We start from the raw sequence: 20,935 nt of genomic DNA, 5'->3' as shown, positions 1-20,935 counted from the left end.
AATCAATAAAAATCGAAAGAAATGCTTAAACATCAATTTTAACCATCAAAATTATTAAAAAATAAAATTTGAATTCTGTCAAGCATGGATTAATGGCATTCTAAACAACAGACATACAGTAAAATGAGAATTGGGATTTACAGCTCATGGTCAAAACTTCAGAAGTCTACCAATTTACACATCAGAACCAGCAACAACCAAGCCCTATCTATGACGTCCTATGTATCATGACATTTAGAAGCTAAACTAAGTGTGGACAGAACACGTTATGGTCAAGATCCTATTAAAAAAAACAAAACTATGATTCTACAGGAAAGACTTAGAGGTCTAGTAACTTTCTAAAAATGGATTTGGTTATTCTGGATGCTATGAGAATTATATTAATGATCAAGACACCCACAGTGAGTGAGGGAGTGGGGCAGGGACAGATTGTGGGACCCAGCTGTAGGCAGCTCGTTCAGGTGTGCAGGGGGGTGGCTCCCCACTGCTGCACAAACCCCTGGGGGAGACACAGGGGGCACGTGCCCCCTGGATGTGTGCGCGAGGTGGGCTGCCCGCTGTAGGCTGGGGCTCTATGCCCTGCTGCCTTTGTCCCAGGAGCCGCGTGCTGGCTGTGCTGTGCACTGGTGGCGGGTGGCACTCCTGCCTGTTCAGTGGCAGGAGGCACAACATGGCATCATGCGGCTCCCAGGGCAATGGCAGCAGGGTGCAGAGCCCCAGCCCACAGCTGGCAACCCACCTCTGCCAGATGCACAAATTCAAAGGGGCACATGCCCCCCATGGGGGTCCACGCAGCGGTGGGGAGTCACCTCCCCTCGGCTTGCACTCCTGGATGAGCCACCCACAGCTCCATCCCATGACCCACCCTGGCCTCAGGGCTCCATTCACTCCAGCCGCTGCCCCACTCCCTCCCTCACCACAGGGACCTTGATCTGCCTCCCCCGTCCCTTCCCTCCCCCACACCCCTTCCACTCCACACACTTACTTGCTGGCTGCTGTGTCTGCCCCTCACTCCCAAGCCACAGCCCCCTCAGCCCTGCTGTTGCCCCTCACTCCTGATCCACAGTACTTTGCATCCTGCCAGGGTGTGTGGGGACCCCTCCCCCCAGGCTCCAAACCTCACACACCCCTACAGTCCGCCCACACCTTCACAAATTCCCCCTCCCACACACACAGACCCCACCCCTTAACTATACAATGTACCTGCATAATTTTGCATAATTGAGTTTTTCTGCATATTTTTGAGTTTTCAGCTGTATGATTACAATTACAATTAATTGCAATTAATTTTTTAAATTGCATAACTAATCACCATCAAAATTTTTAATCATTTGACAGCACTAATTATGACCTCCTGGTGAGTTGGGTAATACTTCAGAGAAGGTGGGGGGGGGGGGGAGAAATAGGTCTTTTCACACAGGAGAAATTAGTCAGTATGACTTCTTAAGCAGCCAGACTTGTAATGGCTGGTCTTTGTAGCTCACCGATTCCCTCCAATCATTAACATGTTGTTCAGCCAAGCATGGTCTTCTTGGCACAGTCAGACTGCACTTCCACCTCACTTCAACTTTATGAATGGAAAAAGCAGCTAAGGACCAGAAGGGACCTGCAAGATCAAGTCTGGTCCCCTGCCATGACCAGGAAGTTACTGGGCTCAGACTAGCTCAACCAGGTGCTCGTCCAGTCTCATCTTGAACACCTACAAGGATGGCAACTGTACCACCTCTGTTGGGCATGTGTTCTAGATTCTGGTGACCCTTTCAGAGAAAAAAGTTGTTTCTTATGTCCAGCCTGAATTTACCTTCTATTAGCTTATGCTCATTGGTCCACTTGAGGTGCCTTCCTGAAAAGCTGCTCCCCTAGGTCTTGATGCTCACCCCGACTTACTTGTAGGCACCCATCAAGTCACCTCTCAGCCTTCTCTTGGACTGAACAGGCCCAGTTTCCACAGCCTTTTCTCATAGGGCCTATTCTCTATGTCTTAAGTCATAGAGGTGGCCCTTCTTTGTACCCTTTCAAGCTTATCCACATCCTTCTTGAAGTGCAGTGCCCAGGACTGGAAACAATACTCCAGTTGTGGCACACCAGTGCTGAGTACAGAGGAAGGAGCACCTCCCTGGATCTATTGGCAACACATCGGTTGATGCACACCCAAGTTCTATTTGCCCTGCTGGCAACCTTATTGCACTGTATGATCGGCTCATATTCATTTTCTGGTCTATCATGACCCCCAGGTACTGTTCAGATGCTGTGCCAGCCAGTGGACCACTACCCATTGTATAGTTATGGTGAAGGGTCTTCCTACCCAGATGAACTCCGCAATTCTCCTTGTTAAACCTCATCTGATTCTGTTCAGCCCATAAATCCAGTCTGCCAAGGTCATCCTGGATCTTTACCCTATCCTCTGATGCACCCGTGTTTCCCCACAGCTTGGTACCATTTGCAAACTTAATCACAGCTTTTCACCCACTCATCCAAGTCATTAATAAATAGGTTAAAAAGCACGGGTCCAAGCACCGATCCCTGGGGGACACCACTGGAGACGGCCCTCCAGGATGAGGCCATATCATTGATTACAACTCTCTGGGATTGACCTCTAAGCCAGTTGTCCACCCACTTCACTGTAGGCTGGTTCAGCCCAGTACTCTCCGGTTTGGTTGAGGGAATCTCGTGGGAAACAGAATCAAAGGCTTTACTAAAGTCTAAGTAAGTGATATTAACCTCATGTCCCTCGTCCAGATGTTTAGTTACTTGGTCATAGAAGGAGACCAGGTTTGTCAGGTATGATTTACCCTCAACAAAGCCATGCTAGTTGTTTCTTAACATCCCATCAGTTACCAGCTTATAATTGATTACCTCCTTAAATTTTTTCAAAAATTTTACTCAGGGCCAAAGTCAGACTGACCGGTCTGTAGTTTGCAGGGTCCCACCTCTTCCCTTTCTTGAAGATGGGCACCTTTGTTGCACGACTCTTCGAACAGCTTTGCCAGTGGTGCTGCTATAAGCTCATCCAGTTCTTTCAGGACTCTCGGATGCTGGTCATCTGGCCTGGCAGACTTGAAAACGCCCAAGAGTTGTAGGAGATTAGGTCCTCTCTGACCCTGGGTCCTAGTCAGGCAACTTCTGGTGGGACTGGACGTGTTCAAATCAGCAGATCCTGATGATCTCCACCCCACAGTGCTGAGGGAATTAGCAGAGATCATTGCGGGACCCCTGGAACAGCTTTACGAGCACTCATGGTGCTCTGGCAAGATGCCAGAGGACTGGAAAAGGGCCAATGTGGTCCCCATTTTCAAAAAAGGGAGGAAGGAGGACCCAGGAAATTATAGACCTGTTAGTTTTATCTCGGTCCTGGGGAAGCTCTTTGAGAAAATTATCCAGGTGCACATCTGTGAGGGGCAAGCAGGGGAGTATATGCTTAGGGGAAACCAACATGGGTTCATTAGAGGCAGGTCCTGTCAGACCAACCTGGTGGCCTTCTATGACCAGGTCACAAAATCCTTGGACGCAGGTGTTGCAGTGGACATAGTCTTTCTGGACTTTAGGAAGGCCTTCAACACTGTCACTCACCCCATTCTTATTAAAAAATTAGGAGATTGTGGTGTCGATGCCTACACAGTCAGATGGGTCACCAATTGGCTGGAGGGCCGCACCCAGAGAGTGGTGGTGGATGGGTCATTTTCAACCAGGAGGGATGTGGGCAGTGGGGTCCCACAGGGCTCGGTCCTTGGGCCTGTACTGTTCAACATCTTCATCAGTGACTTGGATGCAGGGGTGAAAAGCACCTTGGTTCAAATTTGCAGATGACACTAAGATTTGGGGAGAAGTGGGCACGCTAGAATGGAGGGACAGGCTGCAATTGGATCTGGACAGGTTACAGGGGTGCTCGGATGAGAATAAGAGGGGTTTCAATACTGACAAGTGCAAGCTATTGCACCTAGGGAGAAAGAACCAGCAGCATACCTACAGGCTGGGGAACCCCCTTCTCGTCAGCACAGAGGCAGAAAAGGTTCTTGGAGTCATTATAGACTCCAAGATGAACATGGGCCACCAATGCGGGGATGCAGTCAGGAAGGCTAATCGCACCTTGTCATGCATCCACAGATGCATCACGAGCAGGTCCAAGAGGTGATCCTCTCCATCTGTGCAACACTGGTCAGGCCGCAGTTGGAGTACTGCATCGAGTTCTGGGCACCGCACTTCAGGAGGGATGCAGATAGTATCAAGAGGGTCCAGAGGAGGGCCACTCGCATGATCAGGGGGCAGCAGGGCAGGTCCTACAAGGAGAGGCTATGAGACCTGAACCTGTTCAGCCTCCACAAGAGAAGGATGAGAGGGGATCTAGTGGCTGTCTATAAACCAGGCAAGGGAGACCAGCAGGCAATGGGAGAGTCCCTGTTCCCCTGAGCACTACTGGGAGTAACAAGGAATAACAGCCATAAGTTGACTGAGAGTAGGTTCAGGCTAAACATCTGGAGGCACTACTTCACAGTCAGGGCGGCTAGGATCTGGAACCAACTTCCAAGGGAAGTGGTGCTCGCCCCTACCCTGGGGGTCTTTAAAAGGAGGCTAGACAGACACCTTGCCGGGGTCGTTTGACCCCAGCATTCTTTCCTGCCATGGCAGGGGGTCAGACTTGATGATCTGCTCAGGTCCTTTCCGACCCTACCTACTATGAAACTATGAGATTCCCTCACCTGTTCAGGACTGATTTCGTGTAGTCTGTCTTCCCCATATTCCCTGGGCCTCTGATCAGGTGAACAGCCCCCAACTGATTTAAGGAATACTGATGTGAAGTAGGTATTTAGGAGTACTGCCTTTTCGCAGGGATTGACTATGGGCTACCCCGAGTATTCATCAGATTGGGCTCCACTGTGGGGAACCTCTATTTTTCTTGCTCCCTATGTATTCACAACAGGACTTTTATTCCAAACCAACTTGATCTCCATGCCTGCCTTGGCTTTTTGTGTCTCATATCTGCAGGCCCTGGCAATATGGGTGTATTCCTCCCTGGTTGCTGAACCATTCTTCTATTGCTAGTATGCTTCTTCTTTCTCTTTGAATAGTTCCCTAACATCCCTGTTCAGCCAAGTGGGTCTCTTGGCTCTTTTCTTGCTTTTTGTCTACATGCCTGGGGATGGCCTGTTTTTAGCCAGTGAGAACTATCTCCTTAAGGAAGCACCACCGTTCCTGGACTCCCAAACTGTCCAGTTTCTGAACTTCCAAATCATTCCTGAACTCCCAACCGCCCACTAAGAACCTCTAGCAGATTTATATCCTTCAGAGTTTTCCCCAGCTTCTATGCACCTGGCCGTTAACACAGGTAATACAAGCAAGAGGCTTATCAATATGGCCTACTTTCCCTGGCCAAGCAGCAAAATTAAGATTCAGTTCTTACCAGTGGGGTTCTGTGGGCTGACTAAAATGCTTGGAGATGTTTCTGGATAAGATAGCAAATAGTGGCAGAATAAATTATTTCCAGTATGATAAAAGAATCCACTTGTGGCCTTGCTATGAAACAATATTTTTTTAAAGAGGGGAGGGGAGTGATTATTTTCTCTTTCCATAATACAAAATGTAAACTATTTCCTTGGCATGCCCTTCCCCTTTAACAAGTTGAAAAAAAATAGCCTGGTCATATTGTTCCCTGACTATAAGCAAAGAGCAAGGTATGAGGATGAAATGCAGCTGAAAAAAATGTCAAGATGCTCTTTAGTCTTAGCCAGTAGTCTGCAGCCTCCAGGTTTAGCTATGGCCCTGTCAAAAGTAGATACACAGACTCCACCACATCCATGTGCCCTGTGCCAGTGGAGAACTCTAGTGTTGGTCATCTATGAACCAGATGAACACTAATGAACTGGAACAGTCAGATGCATTTTGTTCACTCCACCTCTGTGCAGCTATGGAGAATTCATACAAGATGATCAAATCATAACAGACGAGTGCACGGATTCCACTGTAAACTTAGACATTTGGATACACCATTGCATTCTGTTCCATTTGTTCCACACTACTGTTATTCATTACCTATTTTAGTATGGTTAATTAAGATTTAAATCCTTTTTTACTAAATCTCTCTTGCTGTACATGGTACATGCACACTTCAACATAAGAGGGTTTCACAAACTTTTATACAAAAGTTTTGTATAAAGAAAGCACATCCATACCATCTAAATCCATAAAAATATTAGCAAATAAAAACTACCTTGCACACATGCAAAGAACCAAGAATTCGCAAATTAAATACTGTGCATGTGTTAATTCATTAGCTAAGCATCACTACACAGCATCACAACCTTGGCTCACACCACCCTGTGATGCTGTTATATGAGCACACAAGGCATTTTTGATTTCCACTGCTCATCTGGATCCAGTGCCTGCTATGCCACTAAAATTTCTGGTTGTCTGCAGTGGGTCAGCAAACCAGTGTCAAATCTGCTCCACTCCATGTCAAACTGCTTGCCTTTAGCTTCCCAGATATTGTGACATGTTGGGCTCTACAATACATGCAGCATTGGCCACGAGGGTTTCCAAAATTTTGTTCCTACAATCAGCTGGCCTGCTCCCTCCACCCTCGCTCCAGTCCCTCAGTCCCCACTGTCATGTTGGTGCTCTGCAGTCTGTCCTGTCCGTCTAGAGCGCTCTGACTGGCTGCCGAGACAGCCAATCAGAGCACGAATAAAGCATTATGAACAGACAGCGAGACAGACTATGACTTTTATAACATTAGAATACCTCTTGCCAGCTGAAGCTTGCATAATAATTAGGGATCCTACTTATTTTGTGGTTTCACAGATTTCATGGAAACTGAAATCTGGGATTGTTTGAAACATCAACAAAAAAAAGGTAATAAAAATAAAATGCTGGTTCCCCAGTGGAAGCTACCAGTTCCAGCTGGCAGGGCAGCACAAAGGGCAGCTAAGATGGTAGCTGCCCCCTTGCCCCTCCTCCCCCTGCCAGGGCCTCTCTGCCAAGCAGTGCCAAGGGGCAGGGCAGGGCAGCCAGAAATCAATATGGCAGCTGCTCCACATCTGTCCTCCCCTCCAACCCCGGGCCCTCTCTGTCCATCAATTATCGCTGAGTGGAGGGGCCGCTATGAAATGCCCACAAAAAATTGGTTCTATATGCCATGAGCGGGTCACATAAATCCCTTTGTCTCCCTGTGATTTAAGTAGGCCCCTAATAATGATCAAATAGTGCTCTTTAAGACTGCTATATACATAGTGGCCAAAAAATTATGAGCATAGGTAACATCAAGTTCTGAAAGACACGCATTATTTCAGGTACATTATGAATTGCACCTGTAAGATCACAGTAGTAAAGTTATTCATAAGCCTTCATTACCACAGCCCTAGCAATCAGCTTGCTAACCCCAAACTGATTAGCTAAGGATCTATATAGCATCCTGGAATAGCTGGCTCCCAGAAGGCAGTAATAATCAGTAGGGCTGTGCAAAGCTTCAATAGCTGATTCAATTCGGGGACCGCATCTCCAAATCCAAATTGAATCGGGAAACTAAGTAAAAGGTCCAAATCAATTAGAAGCATCCGAATCAATTTGGAAAAGATTCAGCCAATTCAGAAATTCAGACATAGACTGAACAGGCAGCTGACAGTTGCCTTCAGCTGGTAAATCTGTTCAGGTTGGGGGCAGGGGGAGGAAATGGGGCTGGGACATGCTGCTCAGCCGGGGCAGGGGATGCATTACTTGGGGAGGGGGGCAGGGGGCTCTGCCCTGCTGTCGCTTGCTCAGAAGGGGCAGGAGGGTGGGGGTGTGTGTGTGTGTGTGGGGGGGGGGAAATGCCCTGCTGCCACCTAGAGTAAGCTGTGGTTGCATTGCACCCCCCTGCCCTGCGCCAGCTGGGCATAGCTCCACAGCTCCCCCTGCCAGGGCAGAGGCAGGCACAGATGGAAGAGTGGCAAGAGAAACTCTCATGGCTGCCCTGCCCTGCCTGGCCCCATCCCCCACCCAGCCCCAGCACAAAGCCGATTCAAATCAATTCAGGACAGTGTTCCAAATCTCCAAATCTAAATCACTGTCCTTCGAAATCCAAATCCAAATCGAATACTTCCCTATATGCACAGGCCTAGTAATCAGTGTCTGGACAACTGTTACCTTCCTTTGTTAAGTATTCTGGGGCTAGTGGGGCAGGGAAAGATCCTCACACAGCTCTATGGAAGTCCATCTCCTCATGCAAAAGTTCTGCCACCACTGCTGGTCATACCAGGTCTACACGATGGTCTAATTCTAGTATGGGGTCACTGTTATCCAGAACCAGAAGCACCAATCTATATATAAGAGATTTCACAACTCTAGCAACAAGCTCCAGAGGCTTACAGCTTCACTCAAATACCTGCTACTTTTACAAAAGATACATTGTTGCTGAAATGGCCATCACCATCTTAAAGCCCTCTAACAATGTTTTGAAATAACAGCACAGCCAAGAGTAAAAGAACCTTTTCCATTAGTGGAGACTCTATAGCTTGGCTATGACAGGAACAAACCAAAACAAGAAGCATATAGAGCAAGAAGTGTCAGCAGTATGTCCTACCAGGCTAATAACACCTCTAACACAAGGACAAGCAACTTCTTCTGAGATCAAAAAAGTGTAGTTAGGCATGAAGCAGCATAGAATATGAGGGCACGGGAACTACTGCTAAACCTGTCACAGCAACTCTAGTATGCACACAGCTACAACACTGTGTGGTGTGCACAGTGAGGTTGTTTGCACATTTATACTTTGCAAACCAGCTATACCCATGAGATAGCTAATGCAGGAAAATGAGGTCACAATGATTAAATCTATGCCGTTAAAAATATCCCTAGTAACAAAACGTATCTCAGAGTTAAGACGGTATCAGGCATCACTGAAAGTAAATTAAATGCAAATGATTTGATGACATTAAGGTTTCCAATAAAATGAAAGAGGCAGATATAGTGATAGCAAGATCACAAAAACAAAAGCTATTATATGGCTCTCACAAGTTAAATCTGAGTTGCTAATAAATGTAAGAATATTTTTCAAAGACACTTGCCAAAAAAATGAAAGCACTCCTTTTTCAATAAATGCTTCTTATGGTAATTCAAGAGGTGAGATCAAATAAAAATTATAGGACTAAAGTCATACTATTTAAAATTAAAAACAAATATTCACTACCATCCTTTGACTGAGGTGGTCTTATATATAAGATCTTCATGGCCATCTCTAAAAAATTGCTATTGGTTATATTTCATCCCAAATGATAAGGCTTTTCATTAATATTGCATATCTTTCTGGTTCAGAAAAAGTTAACTGGGCATATAGTAAAAGAATTCCATTATGAAGAAACCAAAACACAGCTGCTCTCCACCTGTTGTGGTTTTGTTGCTCTTACTGAGCCCCAAGCACAAAAAAATAAAATAGAGAATATCCTAATACAAAGGGAATATAAAACCAAGTTGCATACAAATGATGATGTACTAAATGGTCATAATTACAGCAAATATATTTTTTTCAAAAGGTATTAACCTATAAATTATACTAAATATTACATTAAATATAGGAAAAATTTATGATCAAATAGAAACAAGGAATCTGAGAGATTTTAACAAAGTACTTACAAACCAATATTTCTCCTAATCTCAGTCAACTGAGTAAAATTAAGTATTCCTTCCATTTTTCAAAACTGATTTGCTGGATTGAACACTATACTATGGGGCCTGGTTTGGCCATACAGTAGCAGTCAGCATTAACTGGCTGCCAATTTTTTTTTTCTTATTTCAAAAGTTATCAACACGCAAGTAAAAAACATATAGGAAACAAAACAAATTTAATTTGTCTGGGATAAGGAAGTTCTCCACAAGAAAGAAATCTCTCCGCAGAACCACTCTAGAAGGGAGACTGGCAGTACCGTGTACTATTGGATAGCTCAGTTACGATCATCAGCCCAGTACTGCAATGTTGGCAAATGCATGGCATAGTCACAACAGTTTCCAGCCCTCTAACTACTTCTACAGCCGGGAACAGATATTGGGTAAATAACCTAAGCAGGAGAGCCAGACTGCTTAAGTGGGCAGTGAATAAACTATGTGATTTAAGGAAGCAAGGGACTACAACAGGTTAGATTTCTAAGTGGGCAGTAGGCACTCTGTAAACAGTGCCACCCATATCATAAACATCATAAAACCTGTGAAAACCAGGGACACTACAGAATCAACAGACAAACATCCTGAGGGGCAAAAGATGTGTCATTGCCAAAGCAACTGGGGGAAGAAGGGGGAACGGGGGCAAATCACCCATAAAAAGCTACCAAAAATAAGGACTATGGAGGACCACTGCCCTCCACCTGCCAAGAAGAACCGCTGAACACCTGGCTGCAGAGAGACTCTGTCCTCAGGACTCCATAAGACTCGTGCAGAGTTTCTATTGCATCTTAACTTAGGCAGTTTTCTGTTGTTTCGTTTTCTTGCACTTAAAATTGTAGATTGCTGTATTCAAATGTTCTCTTCAGAGAATGGACTATTCTTGTCCAAATCATTTTCATGACTTCAGCACTAGTGCCTACATTCTAACACTAAATTTAGGTAAAAATAACTTATAAATTTAAGTTGGATACTGAAGCCCACTGATCTTTCACCTACAAGATTTAGATCCCTCCCTCCCTCCCTCCCACACACACACACACACACACACACACACACACACACACACTCTGCTTTGCCCAGATATTCCATTTAAGTTATGGAGAAAAGCTATCAGTTTGCACTTATTAACAACAAAATCAGGTAAAATCCTGTATAGGAAGCCCATTTCAGATGTCTTAAAATAGAAACCTTACTTCTGGGACAGGCTTCAAAAGGAGCTTAATTTCGACAGAGTAAAAGTGTTACTGGTGGATCAAGAAGACTGGAATTTATAGGAAAACAGATCAGCAAGAAAATATCTGTAGTATAGTCAAAAAATGTTTTGTACAACCATGGATAAAATTACAAGATATTTTAATCAATGGCACCTCACTCCTTTAAGACAAGGAAAAATTAAAATAAGGAATTAACAAATACTGAAAAGGATATAGCTGAATAGGGACCTTTCTGCGCATACAACAGAAACATGTCATTTTCAAGGAAAAGCAAATACAAGTGAGAACTTAACTACCCAACAACGTCAGTGATTCTACAGGCAATCCTCACTTAGCGCTCCTAATTGGTTCTGGAAAAAATGAGTGTTAAGTGAAACAGCGTTAAGTGGAACCCATTTCCCCACAGGATTTAATGTAAATAAAGATGATTTGTTCCGCACCACATGCAGACCCAGACCCCGCACTCCTGCAGCCTCACCCTGAGTCCTGCGCTCCTGCTGGCCTTCCTGGCAAGGTACCATGCGGGCTCTGCCAGGGAAGGCATCGGCTCCTCCCAGCCTCGTTGTTCCCCTGCCACAATAGCCCCTGCCAGCCCACACCCGCCAGCCACCAGTGCACAGCCCCAGCCGCCCCGCCCATGTGGCGAGTCAGGGCTCTGGCGTGGGTTAACCAGTGGGGCCACCCACCTGCCTGTGCCCTGCTTTGCCCAGCGGTGGCTCCCTCCAGGGCACCTGGCACTGGAACAAGCCGCCACCGCCAGATCACTGCAGGTTTGGGACAGCACCCACGCCCCATGGGTGAGTGTATGACCAGAGTGGAACAGGGCATGGGCCGTAGCCCGGGGAGCTCTGTGGGCTCAGCTTACACTGGCTCAGGCCCTGCACTCCTGCCGGCCCTGGCCTTGGGCCCTGCGCTCCTGCTGTCCCAGGCCCCACTCTCATGCCACCCCCCCCCCCACCCCTTCTCACTGCTGCCGCCGCTCCTCCCTACTCACTGGCCGCTCCAGCACTATGTGCCGGAGCAGACCCTGTGCTCCTGGGCCCCGCCGGCCCGGGCTTCATGCTCATGCCCCCCACCCTCCCCTTCTCGCTGCTATCGCTCCTCCCCGCCTGCTCCAGCGCCACGTGCCAGAGCAGACCCTGGACTCCCGCTGGCTGCCACTCACCACTTCCCTTGCTGCTGCCGCCACTGCTTCTCCCCATGCCCTTGCTGAGCATTATAACAAAACATGCTCAGCACTAAGTGAAACTAGGTAGCTATTGTAAAATGAGCATTATAAACGAAACCGTGGTAAGCGAAACCGCATTAAGCAAGGGTGCCTTTATTAGGCAACTGTCTCAGGGCAAGGACCTTCTTGTAACAATTACTCCTAGCAGCCAAATGCACAATAGCTCATTTGTACGCATCCTTTTTTCCTAAATGATGTATGAAACAAGAATGGATTAAGTGTTGTGAACAAAGCTAAGATAAAAATAACTGAACAGAGATACCTACATTCTAATACCATGCTATAACCCAACAAGTTTAGCATTTTATTAGCAGATATAAAGCATTTGAATATAATAAAAGAACATCAGATGGCAATCAGAAAGGGGTCAAGGAAACCAAAAATTATTGGGTGCCACACTTCAAAAGGGATGTGTCCAGCCTGGAGAGGGTTCAGAGGAGCCGCTTGCTGACAGGGCAGCAGGACAGGCCCTATGAGTAGAGACTGAGGGACCTGAACCTGTTCAGCCTCAGCAAGAGGAGGCTGAGGGGGGACCTGGTGGCTGTCTACAAACTCATCAGGGGAGATCAACAGCAAATAGGTAGAGCCCTTTTCTCCCCAGCACCACCTGAGGTGATGAGGAACAATGGTAATAAGCTGATGGAGAAAAGGTTTAGGTTAGAGATCAGAAGGTAATATTTTACAGTTAGGGTGGCCAAAATCTGGAACCAACTTCGCAGGGAAGTGGTCCTCACCCCTACCTTGGGCAAATTCAAGAGGAGGTTGGACGATCACTTGTCTGGGGTCTTGTGAACCCAGCGTTCATCCCTGCCTGTGGCAGGGGGTCAGGCTAGATGATCTGTTCAGGTCCCTCCTGACCCTAGCTACTATGAAACTATGAAAAACAAGATCTTATAGACAAAAAATGGCAGGTGACAAACAGAAAAAAAAAAAAAAAATCACAGTACAAAACAACACATAGACTTCAAAAAGTGTTAATAAACATGAGGAAATGAAAGCGGAGAATACTAACTGACTAATGCCAAAACAATAAAGGTAACTTAAGGACAAGAACAGTTACATTCATAGAGTACTTTACTTGCATTACTAAAATAGCAAAACAGCAGCCAACCTTTCCAGGCAGACAGATTATTTGGGACTGAATTAGATGGGATCTCTCAGTAAAATAGGCTATTACTGTTTAAAAGGTAGAAAGGCACCAGGTTAGATAAAAGCCCAATGGAAATCCTAAAAAAACAGCTTTCCATAAGATGGACATCCTGACATATATCAGACAAATGAGATGTGAAGATAAACCAAACAAGTGGAAAGATGGTCATATGCTGAAGCTACCAAAGGCAAGAGACCTTAATCAATCTAAAGACTGGAGGGGCATTCAGCTGCTGTCCAGTCCCAGTCAAGTGTTTGCACATAACATCTTAAAAAAAGTGAAGAAAGCAATATATTTCAGGCAATGACAAAGCAAGGCAGAACTGAGATGGGAGAAACCATGCACAGATCAAACAGTAATTCTACATATCATAGAAGAATCAACTGAACAGCAGTCATTGTCCTATATGAATTTCAGGGACTGCTGATAAGCCTTTAAACACGGTGGGTAGAACAGCCCTATGAAAGCTGCTACACCACCAAAGGATGCTTCAGAAATTGCTGCTCCTACAATTAATGTATCAAGAAACACATTAACTGCATCAAGGGTGTCAAACTCATTTGGCCCTACGGGCCAAATACAGACTGCAGGATTTCCTGTGGGCCGGACAACCTAGTAAATTAACTGCTGCCCCTCACACCCATTTTTTTGCCCTGCCACCATTTCCAGGGGTGACTTAAAAGACCCAGGTTTGGTGGTGGGTAAACAGCAAAAGGAGGGAGAAAGAGGTGAATGGTGTTAAGTCTCTGGATTCCTGAAGCCACACTGAAGTGGGTGTACATATTTGATAATCCTGGACTACATCATTCAAGTAACAAGCATCTGACCAGAAAGTAGTATATAACCCATGTTCTTAGTGGTTAAGAACCGGGAAGTAAGAAGCATCAGAGAAGTTATGGGAAATACAATGGGCATTCACACAGAGGCTAGAGGACTTTGACTTTAAAGATTAAATGTCTCCTGTGCCACATAGTCAAATGCCCAGACCTGAAGTAACTAGGCACAGATCTGGAAGCCATTCAGTAGGAGTAGGAGGGGAAAAAAAACAACAAAACAAAACAAGTAAGAAGAAAAACAACAACCAGAAATGCTGCCACAAAGCAAACCATTAGAAGAACTGAAGCACAACAAGAAATGGTAATGATAATTTCTGAAACTGACAAAGAAGGGGCTTGACAATTCATGTAATATGGCAACATGACAGGCAAACCAAAGACATTACAGCCCGATTTAAAAAAAAAAGATAAAACCCAGATCTTTGGCAACTCCTACAGCAGGCAAATGTGGAAAACAAAAACCCTACTCTCCAAAGTAAGCCAAGTACATGTAACATCAATGTAAAGACTTGTGCAACACAAACTTGAAAAAATGTCCACGTCTTTACAAATATACTGATGCCAAATTATTCCACGTAGTCAAGTCCCAAGCTGACGGAGAGGAGCCACAGAACCATCTCACCAAGCTAAGCGAGTGGGCCAAAAAATTGGCAGATGAACTTCAATAGTTGACATGTGCAAGGTAATGCACCTGGGGAAAAATAACCTCAACTACATGTACACTATGCTTGGTGCTGAACTAGCTATTTCAACTCAGGAAAGAGATTTTGGAGTCAATGTAGACAGTTGCTCTAAAAGCATCAAGTCAGCATACAGTAGCAATCAAAATAAGCCAGTATAAAGTGTTAGGCATCATGAAGAATGGAATTGAAAGCAAAACAGAGAACATCATTACGCCATGTTATCTACCCATGATGCGTCCACATCATGAATACTATGTGCAGTTCTGCATCCCACATTTAAAAAAGGATGAAGTAGAATTAGAAAATGTACAGAGAAGGGCAATCAAAATGATCAAAGGCATGGAGTAGATGCCAAACCAGGAGAGATTAAAAGGGTTACGACTCTCCTGTTTGGAAAGGCAAAGGCAAAGGCAAAGGCAAAGGCAAAGGCAAAGGCGGGGGGGATATGATAGAGATCTATAAAATCATGAAGGGTGTGGACCAAGTGAACAGGGAACACTTGTTCTCCAAGTCCAGAATACTAAAACGAGGGGGCACCTCCCAAAATTAGTGGGTGACAGGTTTAAAGCTAACAAGAGAAAGTATTTTAAGCAACAAGTAGTTAACTTGCAGAATTTATTGCCACAGGAAGTGGCAGAATTAGACAGCGTAGCCAGGCTGAAAAAAAGACTGGATAAATTCATGGATGACAGATCTATTAATGGCAAATGAACAGAATAGTTAGAGATCTTTTCAACTGGCATCTCTAAACCAATAATGGGTAGATTCTTATAATTAAGGGAAGACTATTGGATAGGTGACAGATCACTCTAGATACATCTGGTTCAATACTCTCCCTCCATAACATCCATTTCTGCCACTGTCAGAGACAGAATACTGGGTTAGATGCACCATTGGTCTGACCCTGTGTGGCACTTACGTTTTTAAACACTGCTTTAGACAAAGCCTTAACATTTGATGACAAAGGAGAGCACAAAATACTAGAGAAGAATGAAGCAGAAACCAGTAAGGCTAGAACCAACAAAACACAAAAAATGGAGATTACCTGGACACACATGGAATAAAGATGCACATATAGGGTGCTTAGTCAGGAAGCCTTAAGTAAGAGGCATTAAGAAAAACCAAAGGCATCATGGAAATGAACAATATGAACAGCATTAAAAACCATTAAAGTGACACAGGAAGAAGATTGTTACAAAAGACCATAAAATATGGAAATCACTAGTGAAAGTTCTATGGTCCAAATGGAATAAAGGAACCTAATCCAAGTACACCATGGGTGTCAAACTCACCTGGGGCCCTAGGTCAGATCAGGCCATGGGGCTCCTCACAGGCTGGATTCAGCCCAATTTGCTGAGTGACTGCCATGGTAGCAGCAGCACCAGTACGAAACTGGCCCTGAGCCACATAACCACTTGCCATGGCAGAAATGCACAAGTGGTAGCAGGTCAGGCAATGGCAGGATGATCAAAGGCTACTGTCAACCCAGGGCCTCAGATTCTGCAGCAGGCTAAACTCACTTCTAGGCACACCACTAGCTTCTGGTGGACCACCAGTAGCCAGGTAGGCCAGAAGGGGTGGCTTCACCAATCAGATCTGGCCCACAGGCCATACATTTGACACTCCTTCATGTAAATAAAGTTAATGTAACATTCATGAGAAATACAAAGTTAATGTAATTCCTCAGATTTAAAAGTTTGTCCAGGATACTTTGTCTTCAAACAGTGGCATAGAATCTAATCACAACACTTGCAAGGTCACTGATTGAATACTGATTTAAAAGGTAAAGTAAGTTTGACATTAAGTTTAATAACTAATCTAATTTTTAAAGTATCAATAGTTTTAAAGCATCAAAAATTAGCTTCAAAAGGGCTCATTAATGGCATTTGGTATCTAAATACATCAACAGTAAAGGACACATTAAATGGATTAAGAATGTTAAGTAAATCTCAAAAAGTAGCTATCAAGGGGAGGTGGGGAGGGAGGGAAGGAATTAAATGGGGATGTTTCTAGAAGGATTCTACAAGGATCAGTGTTATGCCCAACACAAACCAAGGTTTCCCCATCAAGAAAAAAAAACACGCAAAAAAAAGTCTAACAGATTTTGCAGGCAACACAGATTAATAGATGAGGTGATCATTCTAGATAATAGAATAAACTAGGTAAATTCCAACATGCAGTGAAACAAAAACAAAAAGAAAAAAATAACTCCTCTTAAGAAAGAGGAACAACATGGATAGGGGAACATCTCTTGGACAGGAAGAGCTGAAAAGGACTATGGTCACAGAACACTGGGGAAAAGGTAGTGCATCTATGAAGCTATGAATAACAATTACCAATATAATTAGTATACCTTAAAAGCTCATTCTAGTTTTAGAGACCTTTCCTAACTGTAAAATGAGGAATACCAATAGAATCTGGCCTCTCTCTAAACAGAAATCAACTTGAAATATATGACAATATCCACTTCCGTGATTCTGAAACTGGGTTAAATGCATTTAAAAGAATTTCAGACCGTTTAATAAAATATTTACATGTTTCTGGAAGAAGTATCTTACCTTTAGTGCATGCACATAATCTGTCTGTGCCTGAACAGTATATCACAGAAACAAACATATCTGGTTCTTCATTGCCCTCCTTTTTAGGTGGCTCCACTTTGGCCAGAATGTCAAAGTTTGAAAGATCTATTATTTTTACATATCCTCCCTGAGTAGTAATTACCAGATGTCCAAGAGTAGAGATCTCAGATTTTCTCTCTCTCCCACTGCCATTCTTGGAAGTTAATTGTATTTCCTCTAGAGGCTCCTCACAGTCATCCTCTCGATTATCCAATATATCCGGCGGGAGCAAAATCATTGAGGTAATTGTGTCTTGAGGGTCTTTGATATGTTGGATTTTTACTGGCTCCTCTTCTAGAGTCACTATCCTAGTGGCATAGTTCATTTTGTAAAGCACTAGATATCCACCGCTAACACTTCTCTGTTCAGGTTGAATTATTAAAGGAGTTTGTACATCTGCTGGTGACTCATGCTGGATCACATCAATGTTTGTGCCATTCACTACAGCAAGACTCGATTCTAGTTCGCCCTTCCTTCTGTTACATAGTGCCGAGTTTAATTTATTTAAATTATTCAAGGCCTCTACTTGATTTATTGCACTCAGGGATTCAACAGGGCAAGTCCGCAGTCCTACTAGCAAATGAACACCATCTGCACAAGGAGTGATTGAATCTACACAAAGGTTCTCCTCCTCTGCAAACTTTGGCAGGCGCAGGCACTGAACCAGAGTTCCAGGCTTGGGAACCATAGAGGTCCATTTGTCAGAGTCTGGAGAAGTTAGATTGGCTGCTGCATCTGCAAACTGCTGAATATAAGTCACAGGGGGATCCTGCAGCAGCAACTGCTCCTGACTGTCCAGCTCCATCTCAATGATTTGTGGAACTGTGAAACCATCATCATGCATACTTTTGCTCATAATATTGTTCATCTGTGAGAAAATTTTTCCTGCCTTTTCATCAGACTCCTTAATGCTGTAAAGTAGCAATACAGGTAAAGTCCTCTTTACCAGAGGGGAATTCAGTTCTGAATTAGTGCAGGATTCATTGTCAGTTGATCCCTGCTCTGATACACTCTCCCCTCGAGTCCTGCTTAAACCATCAAGTGATCTCTGAGAGTTACTGCTAACAGGGGAGGTAGCAGGTGATCTGTATGTTAATAAACCCCCTGCTAATAAACAAGGAAAGGGAATGTTGTGTTGTTCCAGATGCTTTTCCTTCATCTTTTCACTCTTACAGTTGGCCAAACAGGGATTTGCCCCAAGTTCTTCTAGATCCTTAACTGTGTCTTCAAGGACATTTGCAACAATTTCCCACTGAAGTTTCTCAGGCTGCTGAAGAATGCTGAGGGCTGTTATATCAAGGCTGACCTCCATGGATTCTTTTTGTGATGTGTGTCCTGGAAAAAACAACATATAGTTAGTAGTCATATAAAAGTCAAATTAAACAGGTTATGGTCTAGTCCTAATAATTCTGAAATTAAGTATTAATTCATTCTTCTATTTTTAAATGTACATGTACAAGATACAAAATTAGTTAAAATAGGCTAGGAATGAAAAAAGGAATATACAAGTCACTGCTTTGTAAGGTTTGAGTTCAACTGTTGGCTACATCTTTAAATGAAGTAAGTTTTGTAGCAAAAATGAGCAAAGTCTCATTTTTCTTTGTTTCAAACAGATACCATGCCCAGTTAACCAGCATTTAGTGAAGTATCACAATTAGACATTTAGTATGCCTCCCAGCCTTAAGAGGCCTGATATCTGTACTAATGACTTGCTCTCTTCTTGACTCAACATGAGGCAGCTGTTCAAGAATGGCTTCACTTAAGACGCTAGTTCTGGATCTGGACCAAGATCTTTAAATAGCAATTTGTTTCAATGGCTAACTGAACTGTATTGGGTAGTTACACATGAATGATCAACCAGCAAAGAAATGAAGTCAGATTTTCTCTTGAGAGAGAGAGCGATTAGCCCCCTCTGCCATAAATTAGATGCTAGAAGTCTGCAAGGACTGTAATTGACCTTTTCACTTATTTGCTCAAAGCCCTATTTCAGAACGTTTTTTGCAATGGTAGAATAAAGAACCATTTTCCAGAACAATCAGACATGTATCCCCTTCACCTAAAGGAAGGGATGATACAGCATCAAAATACATATACAAAAGTAACCAGACCCCCAAAAGGAGTGCTCTGTTGAAAGTGTGCATTGCTGTGACAAATATCTCTGGTGATATCATTATGGATCTCCAGTAAATTTATGGGAAGATAATGTTATAATGATGGATTTCAGTATTTTTATCTAGAACACTGATCTCCTTTAGGACTTGCTGAAACTTCAGGTCTCTCATATTGGTTGCATGCAACTGCTACTTTCTGTATTACAAAGGATCTTTTCTGCCATTTGCAAAACCCACAGAACTAGCTTTATCAATCTGATATGTAGGAGGTGAGTTATCGCACCCTTCCTCTTCTGATGTTATAAAAAGCCTTGCTAACAGCATTGTTTTATTTTAATTTACTATGGGAAAAGATAAACGTTACTGAGGGATAAATGTTACATGAGCAAACGTTACCACATAAGAAAAGCAAACACTCCTTTTGTTAGGCTGATCACCTGCCAAATGAGGGAATTCCCCTTAAATCCCACAAATTAAGGGGGTAGGAACGGAGTGTGCCCATACTTTGCAAACTACAAAAAAAAAGGTGGCTGACTCTCCAAAGAAGCTAAGTTTCAGTCCTGTAGCTGTCAAGAGAAGCAGCAATAGGCTTCTCTGTTAGTGTAATCTCCATACTGTAACTTGGAAGTGGAGACGCTTGAAAGAATACCTGCAGAGATACAATACTTTGCAGATTAACTCACTGGAAAGAAAAAAGAACGTCTCTAAAGCCTTAGTGACTTCTTTATTTCCATTCCTCAAAGAGCTCGCCAACATCATATTAGGAAGAAAATATACAGGGCAGCTTACCCTTCATTACAAATGTGGCAAACTACTTTGAATTTACCATAAGCTAAGAGAATACACAAGTGCAGGTACCACAGAATAGTTTGAGGTGCTCCAATTTCATTCCCTACCTTGCCTTCCAGGAACTTGTTTATGTACCCATACCAGTGGTTCTCAAACTCATTACACTCAAGGAACCCTGAAAATGCGAGCTCTTTGTTTTCAAATTTTTTTTGAGTACAGAAGAAATAATAGAGATATACTTTTGTCGCAAAGAAATCAAGTCACAAGTCAGCAAGTTTTTAAAACTATGAATTCCTATTTGAAATCTCTGGGTTTAATCTTGTGAAACATATTGCACACCTAATAGTGCTAACACTGCATGGCATGCCATGGCACCTTCAAAAGGATCTTAAGTTACCCCAAAGGTGCATAGCACTCTGGTTGAGAATCACTGGCCCATACCTTTAGAGGTTATCTTATTCTTCCACCTGAGGGACTAGCATAAATACTCTTCAGCTGTTATGACTGCCTTTACTAAAAAGACTACAACAGATTTAACCATAGGCAGATCTGTTAACCCCTTAGGTACAAATAGGTCTTGATAATGATTTCTACTTCATTTAAAAAAAAACCCCAAAACCTCCCACACTCTCTTCAGAGGATCTAGAGCAGTGATTCTCAAGCCTTTTAGGCTTGAGTTTAT

At 43.7% G+C, this 20,935-nt stretch overlaps 1 protein-coding gene across 1 annotated transcript in view; it reads right to left on the bottom strand.

The window, feature by feature from the left end:
• Window positions 1-20,935, bottom strand: part of BIRC6 (baculoviral IAP repeat containing 6) — a 322,923-nt gene that overhangs the window by 263,656 nt on the left and 38,332 nt on the right. Inside the window, 1 exon segment of the mRNA XM_019500584.2 lies at window positions 17,294-18,688. Coding sequence (XP_019356129.1) covers window positions 17,294-18,688 — 1,395 coding nt within the window.

Source organism: Alligator mississippiensis, chromosome 1 (assembly GCF_030867095.1).
Source record: "Alligator mississippiensis isolate rAllMis1 chromosome 1, rAllMis1, whole genome shotgun sequence".
Classification (NCBI taxonomy): domain Eukaryota; kingdom Metazoa; phylum Chordata; order Crocodylia; family Alligatoridae; genus Alligator; species Alligator mississippiensis.
Note: the sequence above shows the minus strand (reverse complement) of the source record. Positions and strands in the feature narration are given on the sequence as shown.